This window comes from Mercenaria mercenaria, chromosome 2 (assembly GCF_021730395.1).
Source record: "Mercenaria mercenaria strain notata chromosome 2, MADL_Memer_1, whole genome shotgun sequence".
Lineage (NCBI taxonomy): Eukaryota > Metazoa > Mollusca > Bivalvia > Venerida > Veneridae > Mercenaria > Mercenaria mercenaria.
Genome location: NC_069362.1, coordinates 5,837,866 through 5,856,405, shown reverse-complemented (window position 1 = coordinate 5,856,405; position 18,540 = coordinate 5,837,866). Strand labels below are relative to the sequence as shown.

The window sequence follows — 18,540 nt, the reverse complement described above, 5'->3', positions numbered from 1 at the left end:
TCGAATGTGGTTGGTTGTGCAACCATTCAACAAAATTGCTTTTCTAATAAATTATGGATAAATGTATAGTTGTAAATACACATCTTTCAATATAATACAATAGTTCATATATTCAAATCTCTCCTTTCGCTTAACAAATTTAAATTTCTACTCATGTTAAAGAATCTCTATATTGGTTGGGAAACCAGGATGAGAAGAGTCCAGTGAAAATCTAGCATATGTTAAGCACTCAAAGAACGAACATGATTAAGTGTATAATGATAATTTGTACAAATTTCAAATACGTCCATTGCTTGGCCAAAATCTGGTCTACCACTGTTAAACAATGGAGCTCTTTTCTTTATGGAATTCCGCCTATTCTTCTGTATATGTAACCTGAAAAAAAAATGAAAAGAACCACATCTCTTTACTGGATATACGAGATCTGCATGTCAGTCGCAATATATGAGCCGCGACATGAGAAAACCAACATAGTGGCTTTGCGACCAGCATGGACCCAGACCAGCCTGCGCCTCCGCGCAGACTGGTCAGGATCCATGTTGTTCGCTAACGGTTTCTCTAATTGCAATAGGATTTGAAAGCGAACAGGCCTAGGATGGATCCTGACCAGACTGCGCGGATGCGCAGGCTGGTCTGGATTCATGCTGGTCGCAAAGCCACTATGTTGGTTTTCTCATGGCGCGGCTCATACTGATTAAATGAAAAGGTTTGTGCGTATGGAGTATACGTTTTATTCAAATAATTTTATGCTTAAAGCCTTTTACTACTGTTATTGATTTAATTAAAATGTATGCCTGTTGGAATATATCACATATGCTTCTGGTGATGTGACATTAAATTTATTAAGTTTGTAACAGTACTATTTTGTGATAAGAATCTTCCACCTAACAATATGGCGTTCAAAAAATTGTCATTTCCGAATTAATATCTAAGTTTGATATGACATTATTTTCTTTGTATCGGTCTTTAAATGCTTGATTGTCAATCCAGAGGTCCGGGGTTCAAATCCCGGTCCAGTCACTGGAAAATTCTGAGATGCTCTAGGGTGTCTCCCACCTAACTAAGAGGCCAGTAGCGGTTCTTCCCAGGAAGACGGCTTCGCGTGTATTGGTACTATACACGGCCACGTTAAAGAACAGACTGTCGCAAAGAGCCAGGCTAAGTTAGCCGGACAGGTCTGTATCTAAAAAGGATTTTGCTCTGTTCTAGGGGCTTTGTCTCACTCTGTCCTTCTGGTCAGATCGCTGTGTGTCTGTAATATAGCAGAGGATGAAATTGGCGCCCTGCGTGGCTGAATTCGCGCTATGTAGAGCGCCTTTGAACGTGTCGCTCTATAAGTCTGGTATAATAGTAATAATAATTATAATTTAAATAATGTGTTGACTTTAACCTTGTAGTATCTTGCTTTAAATTAGATCAAACAAGTATTTTCTTTATATATATGTAAGTTTTTCACATGTCCTTGTCCAGAAATCGGTCTTCTGACTTATCTTGGAACCATGCCAACCAATGTTCAAATGATTAGATTTCTGGAACATTTAAGTCAACTTTTCACGAACACATATAATTGCAATATCATGAACGTATTATTAAAATTTTTATTGAAGGAATAGGCAAAATATTTATTTTCTTTAACGCCTGTGTCTTTCTCTAGAACAGGCGTAAAGAAAGTTAGTCAAATAATTTTGTTCTTTAACGGATTGCGTAACTCTTAGGACAATGTATATCTGAAACAAAAATATCGCTAAATCTATATAAAATTCGTACTTTACCATGCGAGGAGATAACGCAGGGCCTTGCATAATTGTTACTGCATTCTGCTCTCAATTTTATTTTACCCTATTAATCATTTGGTAGTTGCAGGCTATTATCCGTCTAAATCTGAGTATACACTAGTGTAGCATACTCCCTTTCAGATATCTTACCTAATTTGATGCTTCTTTCCGAACTCACGGCGGAATCTTCTCCCAGGAAACGTGTGAATAATTTGTATTCTTTTAGAAGAAAACTCAATATCATAACAACAATGACTTTATTACATATCACAAAGAACATATAATTATTAAGTTGTCTCATCTTGAGGTATCATATGTCCTTTTGGGGGAATTTGCGGAAGCATTTCTAGAGAATGATGAACTATTCAAATATTCGTCATAAGCAGGACTTTCGTAGCTCCTTTGAGTCTGGTAGTTCAATCTCTGTGTACTTCGTTTCGCATTATAATTCAATTTGTATTTCTCCGCTGGGTATTTCAGTTTCACAGCACCCTGGCGTGCAGTTCCCGCTCGTGTCCGTATCGGAATACATCGAAATATAAGTTGTTTCAAATCCGCCTGAAATAAACAAGCATTTATTTAGTAAGGATGAAACAGTTTATCTTTGTAAAAGCATAGTAGAGTATCTACAACTACTTATACTACAATAAAAGGAATATAACATCACATCAAACAGTACTGTAATGGATATAGACTTTTTGTATCTGACAGAAAATGATCAAAACTTCGATTGTATACTAAGTCTAAAACACCAACGCGTCATATGTGCATTTGGAAAATCTTATCCAAGACTTTTGTAATGCATATATTTATGAGATATGAATCATAAACAAAGGTATTAAGTTGGTATTTTTGTAATAAAACGCGTGAGTACCGCTCATAAAGTTGTTCATGTTTAGATTAGATTTATTTTGAATTGGAGGCATTTGGTTAGGGATATCTAATACCCATTCAAATCGTTATCCTTTTGAAAAATAATTTGAACAAATTATCCAATGATCAAATGGAACGTAATTTTACGTTGCAAAACACCGACGTAGGTAACGGTCAGGTAATTTAAAACGTCCACACAGTAAAGTCAAACGTGTTGCCAAATCCTGAATACAGCCCAATTACAAGTCGCAAAGTCGCGACCTGAGATACTTGTCGATGGACAATATGCATTTTCATGTACGCGAAGTAAGTGCAGATGCATCCGGTCTTCACATTTTTAAACATAGGTAAGGTACTTAATGAAAGACAGGAAACCGATATTTTATCCTTTGATACTTTAAAGGTATTCCATGTTACATTTATGTCTCGGTAAAAGTAAAACAACGTAAAAATGCGCGGCGGCTTTACAAATTCGTAAAGTTTTCTGACAGTTATATTGATAAAAGATTTACCAGAGTTACTCACTAATAGCGTGAACAAGAAACTCGAAAACAAATTCAAAACGCGCCTTTCTTTGAAGAAACATCAACAGTTGTGGTTTTAAAAAAATCAGAAAACTCATTTGATGATATATTAGACCTAAAGTCATGAATAATACATTTACACAATTTAACTTCTATGTATACATAACATTAAGAAACATATGTGTATAAACAGAACGTTGTGATAGATTTAAAATAGTCAAACATATCATATAAATCTACGCACAATAAAAGTGAGTACTACCACTAAAATACTGAGAGCGTCTTTTGAATAATATCAGTTATACATGACAATTTATTCCGTATAAGTCATATTAAAATGAGGTTAAATTTATTTGTTAAAGGTTCTCTACATTTGAAATAAATATCTAATTAAAAGATAAACTAACGCTCTGGGTGCTTTTTAATGAATACGTGAACTACAATCATAACAGTTGTTGACAAACGATTTTCGTTCATGCGTGACTGGTGGTAAGTCATATCTATATATATATATATTGTGCTATTTTTTTATAATTAACCAGTCAAATATGCATACATTACACGCTATGTGCATTCGATATTATAATATTCGGCCCAACTTCGGTTCTATCCGTATGTTTTACGGAAAGAATTTGGTAAAGGTCAAATTAATTATTATATTTAATGAAACACACTATCATCGATCGTATCTGTGGCTCAGTGGTTACAGCATTTGGCTCGAATGCGGGAAATCGCTGGTTCGAGCCCATTAGTGAGCACATTTTTTATTTTTTGTTTTAATTTTTTTATATGATTCATATGACTTCGATGACAGCAGTACCGACACCGCGAATGAAACTGAATGATGAATTTAGCTAGTTGTAATTCATATTTACGAAGTTTGTATATTCGTGAAATGAACTGTGAAAAAAAAAAAATATATTATATATATATATATAATATATATCACAATTATAATATAAATTATAAATATATAATCTATATGAGAATTAATAAAAGAGATAAAAATGAAAAAAAAAATACTTGTGAAAATAAAATGAAGAATCTGGATAAAAGTACACGTACGTGTTTGTTGAAATTATGTGGGAAAACCCGTCAGATACTGAACGGTTCGATCTTACGACTCCAGGTTTCAAGCTATTGACGATGACCACTGAGCTATCGTGTCTTGCGTATACGTATACACGCTTTAAAAATAAACTATTTTGCTGGTTACTTTCCGTATACAAAACGGAATGTACCGAAAATCAACCGAAGATTAAAATATTCTATGCACCGCCCATTTAATCAATATGCATTTGACAGTTCAATAAAATAGGACAATAATATGTTGAAAATTGTTTGTGTCCCTGTGTCTATTCAGTCAAATGATTAATATGCACCAGTCTGAATATCGTATGGTCTGCTATACTAAACATCACTTGCATTCATATAAAATTTAGGTCAGTAATCAAATAGTTTGCCGGTCTACAGTAATAATTGTAAGCATCCATATTAATCCATATATTAGATTTTTCGTCTGTAAACAATCAGGATGATATTTGATTGATGTTATCTAAGATTTCATCTAAGATTTTGTGCCAGTTTGTTATTTCTTCATTAAGTGAAATCTCAAACATTACAGACAAATTCAATACTATAGGGTTTTTGGGGCGGTGCGTAAGCTCCGCCTCCAATGGAATTAAGACGTGGAAATGAAAGCCCGTCACTTCTTAGTGCAAAACGGCAAAGCGCATCGACTTTCTACATCCTCTCATAAAGAAGAGCACCTAAAACAAAGCGGATGAATATGACCTATATTGCGGCTATTTTAGACTTGTCTGGTTCCCGTCGTACTATATATTTTAGTACGACAGTGAAGGAGGGGCAGGTAAACCAGACTATTTTTACACTCTGGCGTCATGAGGGAAAACCCCACTTGGTTTTAATCTGAATTGTCTAAAAATATATACAAGTCAGTGACTTGTAGCCTGGCGGACTACCTTTTTAATTTTTTTCTTAAAACGACGCCATCTTGTTCTTTCGAATAACTGCAAAAAAAACATATCTACGCGATTATTATTATAAACTGGACTTTTATTAGGTTCGTGAGACCATGGTACAAATGTATAGTGTATGCATACCGTATTTGCAATTACTACATAAAAGTTTTTATAACGGAAACGCTTGAGGAAACGAAAAGTGACCCGTGTTAGCATTTGTTCAGGATTTTAGCTTTCTGCAATTCAATCTAGAAAGATATTGCATCTGGAATGGAGTGTTATTGAATAAAATCATCGAGGATACGGGTTGCCTATTTGTTCTATCAAGCGGCGTTATGGCGTGTGTATAAGTCACGTCATTCGTTTGTTTGGTGAAGATGGATAATTCGGTAAACAACTGAACTTCGGAAAAAATTTTGCATGGCAGCAAATCAAAATTATTCAAGAATGTTAAGCAGAACAGAGAGGTCGGGCACAAAGTTAAACAAGGTTAGCGTTTGTTTATCAGCTCATATTTTTAGTCCTATCAATGAGACCTGACATAACATATTTTAACATTTTGACGTCTATCGGTTATGTCAGGTCGGTTATGTCAGGTCTTATCGGATCGCCATTTATAACATGTAGTCAGAAGTGAACACAGATCATGTCGCCTTTAATCTTCAAATTACGAACAACATAACCCAATCCGAAGTGAAAGAACACTACTTACACCGAAAATAATCCTTTTTTCAACTGCATATGTGAATAATTACAAAATAAAAGTTACTTTTCATGTATAAATATCGAGTTGTTTCTTTCCACTGTATGCATCGCTGTGTATCTGTGTTATGGTGTGCAACATTGCCGGTCTATTCCGAATGTTGTGTAAATACAATTTATTTTGAGAATCAATTTTAGACGAAATATTTTCGCTCTAATTCACTTGGCAAATAGTTCACGCTGTTTTTCGTCTAAGTCGCATCTAAATATATTATAACCTGCTGCATATGCTTGAAAAATGGCGGAATGTGTATTGAAAACTGTACACAAGTGACATATATTGGATATAAGGGTTTTTAAAAAAAAGTAAATTTAAACAATATATTACTAGAATATGATAAATAACGGTAGGCTAAACTGTTTAAATCTGCGTACATCGTATATTTTACGTTTGAGAAAATGCTACATTCTACATATTAGGGCCCTTTTAGACGTTACAATGCAGATTAAAAATGAAATATGAAATAATGAATGTTGAAGGTAAAATGAGCATGTACATGTACACATCTAATATTTTGGACTACTCTGATTTTATAATATTTTTGATTTATTTCAAAGGCTCTATTCAATAATTTAGCTTTTGTGTATTCTAGTATTCTACTGTCAATTCTACTTTTAAATTTCTTGTACAGGCGCGCAGCTGCACATAATACTCGTAAAGAGGGGTAATGCAGTATAAATAGATAGGTAACGGTTTGACGTATTAATCTTCAGATTTCTATGGAAGGTACCGTAGTCGAATGTATTTGATGATGATCATGAACGAACATTAAATTACATCGTCAAAGGTAGTTGTTCTTTGAAAGTCAACAGGTGCACGGCTCCAGTCGCATTCGGTTTAATAATATTACAAAACGCACATTTTTACAAATTGGTATCCAATCAATTGGACCTCATTCTATTAGTGTACACTGAAAAACAAATTGTTTGTGCAACAAATACCACTCCAATTAACTGTATCCTGTCGATTTGCCATTTTTGGAATCGATAATAACTAAGGTATTCCGTAAACCACATGACCGATTTTTGGTTTCACAACCTTTTCCATGTCGAATTTAATCTTAATTAAGAAAGAAATCAACTGTTGTTTGTAGCCACAGTTTTTTCTTATCAAATAGGATAGATCACCCTGACGTCACGCATCAACACCTTTTTATCTGGTGGTGGGCAAAAAATAATTTTACATTGTTTGTGTATGGGATTAGAATTTTTAATTCTTAATAATTTCGTTCATTTTTAGATATTAAAAAATCAAAAAAGTTTCAAAATGCTAACGATATTCATGTCTCGTTATTCAAATATCCTTTGAAAATGAATAACCGTTTTAAATGTCATATGATTTAAATAGCGCCGTAGATGCCCTCAACTTTTAGGAAAACACCGTAAGTTATTTTACACTAAAAACATCTTTCCATAAATGGCATTTTTTCCCAATCTGAACAGTTATCACGCAGAAATTTTCACACTTTTGAGCAAGTCTCAATGAAACTTTTCAGAATGTTACCCTTAATAAAACTTTTGATGAGTTCTTGATTGGGTCAGCCCGCCGGTCATCTTAGCTCTAAAACTAGGTCACCAGGTCAAATCAAATGGAAAGCTTGTAAACACTCTAGAGGTCAAAAGTTTGGCCCAATCTAAATGAAACTTGGTCAGAATGGAACCCTCAATAAAATCTTGGAAGAGTTTGACATTGGGTCATCTGGGGTCAAAATCTAGGTCACCAGTTCAAATTAAAGGAAAAGCTTGTTTACACTCCAGAGGTCACAATTTGGGCCCAATCCTAATGAAACTTGGCCAGTATGTTACCCTCAATAAAGTCTTTGACGAGTTTGATATCAGGTTATCTTGGGTCAAAACTAGGTCACCAGTTCAAATTAAAGGAAAAGCTTGTTAACACTGTAGAGGCCACATCTATGACTATATCTTCGTGAAACTTGGTCAGAATGTTGATCTTAAAGATCGTAAGGTCCAATTTGTATCTAGGTCATCTAGAATAAAAAAAACTAGATCACCAGGTCAGATCAAAGGAAAAGCTAATTTACACTAAAGAGGCCACATTTATGAAGATATCTTAATGAACTTGGTCAGAATATTAATTTTGATGATTTTTATGTCAAGTGCAAATTTGGGTCAGGTGGGGTAAAAAACTTGGTCACTAGGTCAAATCAAAGGAAAAGCTTGTTGAGCCCACATTTATGACTGTATCTTCATGAAACTTGGTCGGAATGTTAATCTTGGTGATCTTTAGGTCAAGCTCGAACTTGGGTCATGTCGGGTCAAAAACTGGGTCACCGGGTCAATTCAAAGGAAAAGCTAGTTTACACAATTAGAGACCACATTTATGACCATATCTTAATGAAACTTGGTCAGAATGTTAATTTTGATAATCTTTAGGTCAATAGCTCAGGTGAGCGATACAGGGCCTTCATGGCCCTCTTGTTTATATTTTCTCTGACTCGCTTAATAAATTTAAATTTATATGACAGTAACCTAATATTCTCTATTTATTACATATTTGACGTTGCAGGAGTGTAATACAGCCATTAAATAAAAACGATACTACACTATTGTAATAAAGCTTTGACATTGACGTCATTTATAGTATAGGCCACGTCGGTCAAATTGACTTGTTTATATAGCAGAATAAAGTCGAATATTTGGTGTTTCGACAAGAAAGGCTAACATGTGATAAAAAGAATTCATCTTACATTTGTGACTATCCACGCTGAATTTATTAAACCCTTTGAATATAATTGATAAAATGTGGTGTTTCACATTTTATCATGCAATCTATCTTATATTTGGCATGATTGTCATCGTCAGTCAGACGAAGTCTCTTGCGCAAACCACAGGTTCCTATCTCAATATTTGACTTTCATCTAAGAATGCTTTGATTATATAACGACTGAATTATGTTGTAGTTCAGTGTTCTTACGAAGAGCATTTAGCAAATACGTTATAGTTCTCTAAATATATATATAATTTTATTTGAAAAATTCAGCCAATTCAATCTAAATCTCACAATAAATTTCGCACTATCCATTGAACTATAGTTTCGCATTTGGTCCACAACCCGATAGAAACACGTTTTATTACGGGATTTTGACAATAAACGCCATTTTTTTTGTGATTAATGAATATTTTAACTTGTGTATACAGTCACATTGTTATGTTGTCATAATCTTATGACATCTGCTTAATCATGCTTGAGCAAGGAGTTACTCCGAACATCATTCATTACGGCGTTTTATCAAATGCATGTAACGTTTTTTATGACATGTTGTTTCATGGGCGGTTCCAGTATGTGTGTGGAGGGGGGCGGGGGGGGGGGGTCAGGGGGTCAGAAAATGACGTCAAACGACCTTCAGCTTTTTCCGGAAGTAAAGAAAATGAAAGTAAACGGGTTAAACTTGAAAACGTAAGTCGAATCTGCATTGGTTTATAGTCAGGGGTCACGCGCGTGTGTCACCCGTCTAAATATATTCGCGCGGACTTTTTTTTGCTAATGGGAAGTCAATTTTCAGCCCTTTTTAGTTTTAGGACGATATGTCAGCTTTTCATCTACGAAAAAATATTTGATTTGAACTTGGAATAAACACAAATCCCACAGAGGTCCGTAACGGAGCGAGGGTATAAGGAGATTTTCGGAACTTCGTCAAAATCCTTCAAAACGTCTTTTTTGATGTTGTCTAAAAGTGTCAGTATTTCTCTCTGATGTTAGATATTTCCGTATTTAAGAGCTGCAGACCTACACAGTTCAGAATTAGTTTTCAAATGAATTTCGTGTAATAAATGTTGATAAGCGTGAAAAAGACTATCATACGCTAATACGTTTAATACATTACGGGCGCGGAAAGGATATACACGATTGAGAATGGAATACAGCCAGAAACTCTAGGTTACTGTTGTAGGGGATAAATATAATTTATCTTAGAATGATATGTAGATTGTATTCCTATATAAAATTATACAGAAAATGTTCTTTATCGTGATAAAATATATTTTATGGTCTGCGTTAAAGCCTTTTAGATTTCCTCAAAACAGGTATCCAAGTGTTTTAGCCCTTTGAACTTAATACTACATAAGACAAAATTACAATTTAGATGAAAGGTATGTCGCTGAAACTATTGCTTAATTCATTTATCCTTACATTTAGCATATTCTACGTTGAACAAAATATACAAATTCTGTCAAAAATTGATTAAATGTATTTTGAGGGAAATGCGCAATAACCTATGGAACACTGTACGGCTCGAGATCATCAAGTGTTCTCATATAAGAGTATCTGTAAAACAAATCCATGTTAAAAAATCGTAAAGAATCCTTCAAATTTGGAATCATCATTGCATTTCAACCCGAAACAAGTTTTCTGAAGAAATAAAGTTATTTAATAGGGAGGTTGCGACATTATACTTGTACGACGTCGAGTACAATTGGAACATTTACATACATTATGAGAAGCGTCTCCTAAAATTTGTATGGTTAATTTGTTCGAGTTGCTCATTATATTTTATCTACGTGATATAGATATACAACTACAACCTGAAATAAGCTTAATATTGAGAAAAGTGTAGCATTCTGAATTTTGACAACTCAGACTCTTACTGAAAAAACAAAATATCCTTTACAAATGCGTACATGTACAAGAACGATGTGAGCAATTAGTGTATAATTTTTCTCACAATAAATGTCAATATAAAACATTTAATATCAAACTCTACATTCAATAAAAATTGCAGATATAATGACGTACGAGGGCCATTCCAAACATAATGACAATCGTGCTGGAATATAGTACACAGTCTGTATACAGGCATCATATTAAGTTTATCCCTTAAATGTATTCGCCCTTGACTTCAACGCACTTCTGTCTTCGAGAAATCCAAGAAGTGAACGCTGCAGGTTAGTATCCCCTAGGTATGGTCTTAAGAAACTTCAAAATACCACATCCAGGTGCGTTATCGATAAATATTTGCGCCCAGCCAGCATCTTTTTTTCAGCCTTGGAAAGAGAAAAACACCACAAGGACTTAGATCTGGTGAACAAGCGGAATGATTGATTTGCTCCACTTTTCCATCTCTCAGAAACTTTCGAACGATGGCATTTCTGTGAGCCGCAGCATTGTCATGGATCAAATAAAGCATCATCTTTTTTTTTGTATTTTCGTTTAAAAGCGTTCAGTACCTTGTCTCTATAAACATTTCCAGTGATTAACTTTCTAACGGTGTCGGAAGTTATACAAAAGTACCTCTGGAATTAAAGAAGAGAGAATATAACACCTTTTTTGACACACTCTTACAGTTCTTTATGCAATTACTGGTCTACGGTCTCTGGCGTCTTCTTCAATCAAACGTCTTATAGGAGCAACGTTCTATTATGTCACTGCTGTTTTTTGGCCTTCCAGGACGAGCCCTGTCATTAAAGACTGCTTGACTTTTAATCCTGTGAGATGTATACCGGGTACGGTACATGAATTTACAAGGAAGCCGCTTCTTTTTGTAGGAGGAAAACTCAGTGTGCGCCGACTAGCACTGACTGCCGTCCATTATTTAAAATATACTCAAATAATATAACAGATATTTAATTTTTAAACTCTTTAGTCCTGTCGAGTATACATTGAAATAACATCAATTAAAGTAATTATTTGATGCGTCGCTTATTTTCGTAATAATAAAACAATTCGCGATTTCTGGGACAACCCTCGTATATAGCTGAGTAGCAAGCATTTTAAAACACCACATTCGTATTCTCTGGTTTTATTTTGTCGTAAGCACTGATACTCCAGGTAGAAAGGAAATAAGGTCTCTGAATATTCCAGCCAAGCAAATTCTGCAAGAATTAAAAATGTTTATGGTTTTCGTCCCTATCCAAAGTCACTTTTTATTGTAGGGTAAGGTATTTTATCAGGGAAAATGTGGAGTTCAATATATATATATCGTGTTATGCGACGTAAAACGTCAGCAACATCTCATAGCATTTCTGCTGTATCAGCCATTGTAGGAGAGTGGTCGTGGTATGTACAGTTTCTAAAATAGCTGCATCTTTGGACATTTCATCGGCAAGTGTTCATTAAACTCTGTCTAAACACTTGAAATTATCGCAGGTGTGTTAAAGGAGTGTGGGGAGGGGAAGACCCATCATTTGATCAAGGAGCAAAAATCCCAATGGGTGAAATAAAACTGCAGATAAAAGGTAATTTTTAAGAGACATGATACATGGTAACATTATTTCGAACCTCAAAGGCAAGAACGACCTGTTTTTACACAAAATCTCAAAGTTGCAAACGGATTCTTTAAACAATTTCTTCAATTCCAAAGACCTTGTTGTAAAAATACACGGTGCACCCGAAGATCTATAACTGGAAAGTTTTACAGTGACAAACTTCTAAAATCAGTTAGAAAACATTACCGTAACATTACACGCGGCCCACACACTGGCTTACGGTGCATCTATCTTATTCGTGATAATGTATCTGCATACATCATACTGTACAGCAGTATTATCTTGACCAGCTTATCAAGTAATTCGCCCGAACTAAGTCCATGTCATTTGTTTCTCTTTACTTTGCTAAAATAAAAATGTGACTAGGCGGCTTCGCTACAATTCCAGAAGCATCCTTGGAAGCGCAATGTGTCAGTGTCTTCACAGTAAACTAGGACAGACTGCTCCGCAGCCTTCAAGTCATGGAGAGCCCGGATGGAAAAGTGCGTTTCAGTTAAGGTTAAATATTTAGAGATGAAAGCAATATGCTTAAATACAAATTTTTCTTTATTTTATATAGACAGTCTTACACTTTTCCGACGGGTCGTACATTCTTTAGTTTTTGTCTCACGCTAATAATATTATCGCAGCGGGAATATCAAAGTCGATTACACAAAATTTTAACTTAACAAAATATATCCTATATTCTTTTACTTTTTCCCTTTCTTAACCTAAATGAGATCCTTTGGTGTATTAGATTTGGTAGACGAAAAATTAATAAAAGTAGTAAATTCTTTGAATTCATCAACTTTGTTTGAAAACTGAATTATATTTTTTCTGAAAATAATATACCCATTACGTCTTTGAAATCCATATACAGCCACTACATGCAGTTGGAAATTAGAAATCAGAACTTACCCTAAAACTGTCGTTAAGGGTTCCGTAAACGATGGGATTGACAAAGCTGTTGGACATGGCAATCCAGTGACAAATAAAGTAGGTGAGACTTAGAGAAGCATGGTCCAGCTTTTCTGTGAAGTTAAGCACCAGGAAGAATGTATGGAGTGGGAGCCAGCATAGTACAAACAGTACAACTATAGTGACCAACATCTTGACAATCTGAAAATAAAGTAAATGAAAATGTATCAAAGACTAAGAACCAGCGTTACTAAAGAAATCAGTATCTAAGCTATACATAATACAGTTTGACATAGTGATATTGATTTAAGCTAACTATATAACAATATGAAGAATATCCCATATATATTCTCATCAAAGAAATTATAAAATAACATATCTATTGAACTGCTTTTACAGCCGAAAGGCAAAAATTTTAGAGGCTATAACATAATATTTTTACCTTTGACAAACAATTTGCTCAACAAATAAGTAATACAAATGTACAACAGTTTAGGCATGGTAACTACAAAAGTAAACAGAAATATTTATTGATTTAAGAACGACCATTTAAAAATATCTGAAGCAAACTGGACAACTCCTGTATTGCAAGTTTTTGCACTGATTTTAAAATATAGACATATAGTCTATATCAAAGTTCTTCGGGTAAACAGGTTTATAATGTATAGTTTAAGATTAGCCGGCTTTCTGCATTTTTGAAACTTCACTGAACTTTCTTTTGTCTTTTAGTAAATTCAAGATCACAGACTAGCCAACAGTCTAAAACTCATAAAAATAGTAAAATATTATCACATGTTATTTATTATAAGCTTACCAAAACCATACCAAATATCAACCTAAAAAGGTTACTAACGATTAAATGATATTAACATTATCAACGATTTTATACCACATGTAAAATCAAACCAGCACATTAATTAAACATCCGTAATTTTCCACTCATGAATGCAGTCCATGTAGATGATATTCGTTATAATTGTTTGTCTTCATATGATAATAAATGAGAGGCCTCCGCGGAAAATTCTTTCAAGCTGTATAACAGTTTAAGTTGTAAAATGGTGTGCATCTTTTAAAGTTACCCGCTTATATTTTGTGCAACAATAAATTAGACATCTTACAATTTGTAAGATGCCGTAATGTGCATATTCTCCGTACGCTGTTCCGGCATTCTGGAAAGCAGTGAGTGCGATGAGCTATAGTAACGTCCGAAGGATGCCAAACTGCTTACGAGAATACATAATAATACACATTTTGCAGAGTTTCGTTACGGATTCACTACTTCAAAATGTTAAAATTACATTTGATGACAACGGCCCTTTGTGCTGCACTATTTGCAGCGAAGTGCTCTTGAACAGTCAGCGAAATGCTTCAAAATAAGAAAGGCCTCTGAAACAGTTTCAAAAATGATTAAATGAAATGATGAATATGATAATCCACGTAGATTATTACAAATATGTCTTATCACTCATATATTTTTTTGTAATTTCTGATTGTTGGATATATCAAATTTTGTATAAACCAAGTAATTCTGAAAGCATAAAAGTACCTTTATCTAAAAAGCTAAAACTTAAAATATTTGCTGTAGAATTTATAAAACTGAAACATTTCTTGAATAAAATTAATGCATTTAATTCTGATTCACAACTAAGCTTTCTAGCATGACTTCTGCACGTCTTAGGAAATAACTGTTGAGTGTGTAAGCCAATAGTACAGTGTGCATATTCTATATCAATGACAAAGAGTTTATAACAAATGTAAGTCATATTTTGTCTTCCTGATCAATTACTGAGAAAGGGGAATTTTTAGTTTTCTTTCAATTTTGCCAACAATTTTTATGTTGGCTTTAGGCTATTTCACAATTCAGAGTTGTTCCCCTTAGAACTTTGTAAGCAGGTACCATGTCTACATAATTTAATTTTTAACAATGTGTAAGACAATAGGATTGCATTTATGATTTGTTGAGCATATCGGTAATAATAACTGACAATATAATGTAAGAATAAAAGTATTGTCTCAAATGCTTTATTGTTTATTCCTGTCATTGTGTAATATTGAATCTTCGTTTCGAACATAAACTCGATTTGTTGTGTCTTCTTGTCATTATGACAATTTGTCAATAGAATATTTCGTGAAACGCAAAGACGCATGACAAATTAGCAGTTTGCCAAAAGTGTCTTTGTGTTCTTGCGTGTTTGAGACGAAAAGACAATATGGCATAAATCAGCCAACATACAAAAGGGACAGTTCCAAACACTGTTAGACGTGATCCTGATGTATTGCATCGTCACTCTTATCTCCAACAGTTTCAAGGACTCGTTTTGTTAAATGTCACTAAATGATCTATTTGCTGGCAGAATAGCATCTCATTCATTGTTGCTAAACTGATTAGTTCTGAAGTAATTGATAACTAATATATTGACGGAAAGACAAGACACTAAGTTCTGACGATATGAAAGAAGTTACTCCTGTCAAAACTGTCTGTCATTAAATATTTATACAGTGAATATGTCTAACTTAGCTTTGAAGTCTATTTTTTCAGATGCTGTAAGTTTGACAAGGAAGTTACGCATGCACATACATTTAGCTTAACGTCGTATTCAAGACCCTTGCTGAGCTTCGCCGTACATGTAAACCAACGAAAAGGAAATGTTAGATTCAGGCAGTTGCGCCATATACCATTTTACATAATACGATACATTAAACAGTTATGTCATGAATTGAACAAATTTCATGAAATATTTTTTATTTGTTGGCAAAAGACGATCAGTAAGAAAAAGAAATACATTGGATCCCTTCTTTACTCTTTTAGTGTGAACTGTAACATTTGTTTTAAAAAGTAAGTAAAACCACATCTGCTTTAAGTGGTCATCTGCTTAAGTAGCCATTTTTGGCATTTTTCCTTGACTGACTGCTTAACACGGGCTTAAATGTATCTTATTCACCAATAATCCTTCTTAAAGTACGGCTACTTTGCTTAAAGTGTTGTGTGAGAAAAAGGAAAGCGTAATTATTATTGTTAAATCAACTCACAATAAAATGTTTGCCCTGCCTTCACACAGCTTGATCTTCACACAGCTTATCTATTTCTGAAATGCGACCAGTTACTTCGTTGTGCTACTCTTTAGTAATGCGTATGAAGAGAAAGTGTTTGGAAATAATGGGTATCAAAATAACAACTTCAAATTAGAAATAGGTGTTCCTCATTTCAAATAAATGATTCCTGCATGCTCTTTACATAAAAAGCGTCAACACGGAGATGAATTATATACTTAATATATGATATATGACAAAAATGAATATATAAAGATAATGGCATATTCGTTTTGTACAGTAGGAGTATTTTGTACAGTGAATGGTACTCTTAAAAATAAATCAAAATGTCTCATAAATAAATGAAATATATACTGTTGTTCCTCGAGCGTAGAACTTTTGTTCAAATATGTTTAGACCTCAATCTGGAACAATCAATTCGACCCCGGCCTAATCCTGTTTATATAGCTGTATATTTAGTTATGTACAATGCAGTCATGCATGCTAGAGAGTTTGAGATTAAGAAAAAATATCATGACTGTATTAAATCATGAAAGATACTGACAAATTGTAAACCGAATTTTTAATGTATGAATCAAGGCACGAATTGAACGTACCTGAACAAATGATGTAAATATGGATGAATTCGTCACTCCATTAGCATGGGAATAGTTAATCGTGCATACAGACATTACAAACAAGCGTAATCGCATTAAATCAACCAGACAGCAGTTACTATTTTACAAGTATTTATTCAAATGCTTCTTTAATGGAATCGTAAATCCAATGCAGGAAATATATTTATATTAGAACTTACATGTCAATTTAATATTTACAAAAATAACGATGCAATTGGAAGAGATTCAAAATAAGTACATTACAGCTGAAGTTTTATGGCCGATGCCGTTGACAGCTGAATGTTAGCATGAGCGTTAAAAAAATTTCTGCACAGTATAAGAATGCAGAACTTCAAAGAGTGCTCCTGCGTATTCTAAGCTTCACCCCCTACCCCCCTTACTTTGACTCAGTGTTGTATTTTTTATTTATTTTGTTTTTAGCTCACCTGTCACAAAGTGACAAGGTGAGCTTTTGTGATCGCGCGGTGTCCGTCGTCCGTCCGTGCGTCCGTGCGTGCGTCCGTCCGTAAACTTTTGCTTGTGACCACTCTAGAGGTCACATTTTTCATGGGATCTTTATGAAAGTTGGTCTAAATGTTCATCTTGATGACATCTAGGTCAAGTTCGAAACTGGGTCACATGTCATCAAAACCTAGGTCAGTAGGTCTAAAAATAGAAAAACCTTGTGATCTCTCTAGAGGCCATATATTTCATAAAATCTTCATAACAATTGGTCGGAATGTTCAACTTGATGATATCTAGATCAAGTTTGAAACTGGGTCAACTGCGGTCAAAAACTAGGTCAGTAGGTCTAAAAATAGAAAAACCTTATGACCTCTCTAGAGGCCATATGTTTCATAAGATCTTCATGAAAATCGGTCAGAACGTTTGCCTTGATAATATCTAGGTCAAGTTCAAAAGAGGAACACGTGCCTTCAAAAACTAGGTCAGTAGATCAAATAATAGAAAAACCTTGTGACCTCTCTAAAGGCCATATTTTTCATGGGATCTGTATGAAAGTTGGTCTGAATGTTCATCTTAATGATATCTAGGTCAAATTCGAAACTGGGTCACGTGCAGTCAAAAACTAGGTCAGTAGGTCTAAAAACAGAAAAACCTTGTGATCTCTCTAGAGGCCATATATTTCATGAGATCTTCATGAAAATTGGTCAGAATGTTCACCTTGATGATATCTAGGTAAAATTTGAAAGTGGGTCACGTGCCATCAAAAACTAGGTCAGTAGGTCAAATAATAGAAAAACCTTGTGACCTCTCTAGAGGCCATATTTTTCATGGGATATGTATGAAAGTTAGTCTGAATGTTCATCTTGATGATATCTAGGTCAAGTTTGAAAGTGAGTCACGTGCCTTCAAAAAGTAGATCAGTAGGTCAAATAATGAAAAAACGTTGTGACCTCTCTAGAGGCCATATTTTTCATGGGATCTACATGAAAGTTGGTCTGAATGTTTTTCTTGGTGATATATAGGTCAAGTTTGAAACTAGGTCAACTGCGATTAAAAACTAGGTCAGTAGGTCTTAAAATAGAAAAACATTGTGACCTTTCTAGAGGCCATACCCTTGAATGGACCTTCATGAAAATTGGTCAGAATGTTCACCTTGATGATATTTAGGTCAAGTTTTAAACTGGGTCACGTGCCTTAAAAAACTAGTTCAGTAGGTCAAATAATAGAAAAACCTTGTGACCTCTCTAGAGGCTATACGTTTCATGGGATCTGTATGAAAGTTGGTCTGAATGTTCATCTTGATGATATCTAGATCAAGTTTGAAACTGGATCAACTGCGGTCAAAAACTAGGTCAGTAGGTCTAAAATAATTAAAATCTTTTGACCTCTCTTG

The 18,540-nt window shown here is 34.4% G+C and overlaps 1 protein-coding gene across 1 annotated transcript in view; it reads right to left on the bottom strand.

Moving 5' to 3' along the window:
• Nucleotides 1-2,017: 2,017 nt before the first annotated feature.
• The window catches only part of LOC123563089 (QRFP-like peptide receptor), a 295,846-nt gene continuing 279,323 nt past the window's right edge, over nucleotides 2,018-18,540 (bottom strand). Inside the window, exons 3-4 of the mRNA XM_045355667.2 lie at nucleotides 13,036-13,236; nucleotides 2,018-2,333 (exon numbers count right to left, since the gene is read on the bottom strand). Coding sequence (XP_045211602.2) covers nucleotides 2,073-2,333; nucleotides 13,036-13,236 — 462 coding nt within the window. The 3' untranslated portion in view covers nucleotides 2,018-2,072. The remainder of the gene's footprint in view (nucleotides 2,334-13,035; nucleotides 13,237-18,540) is intronic.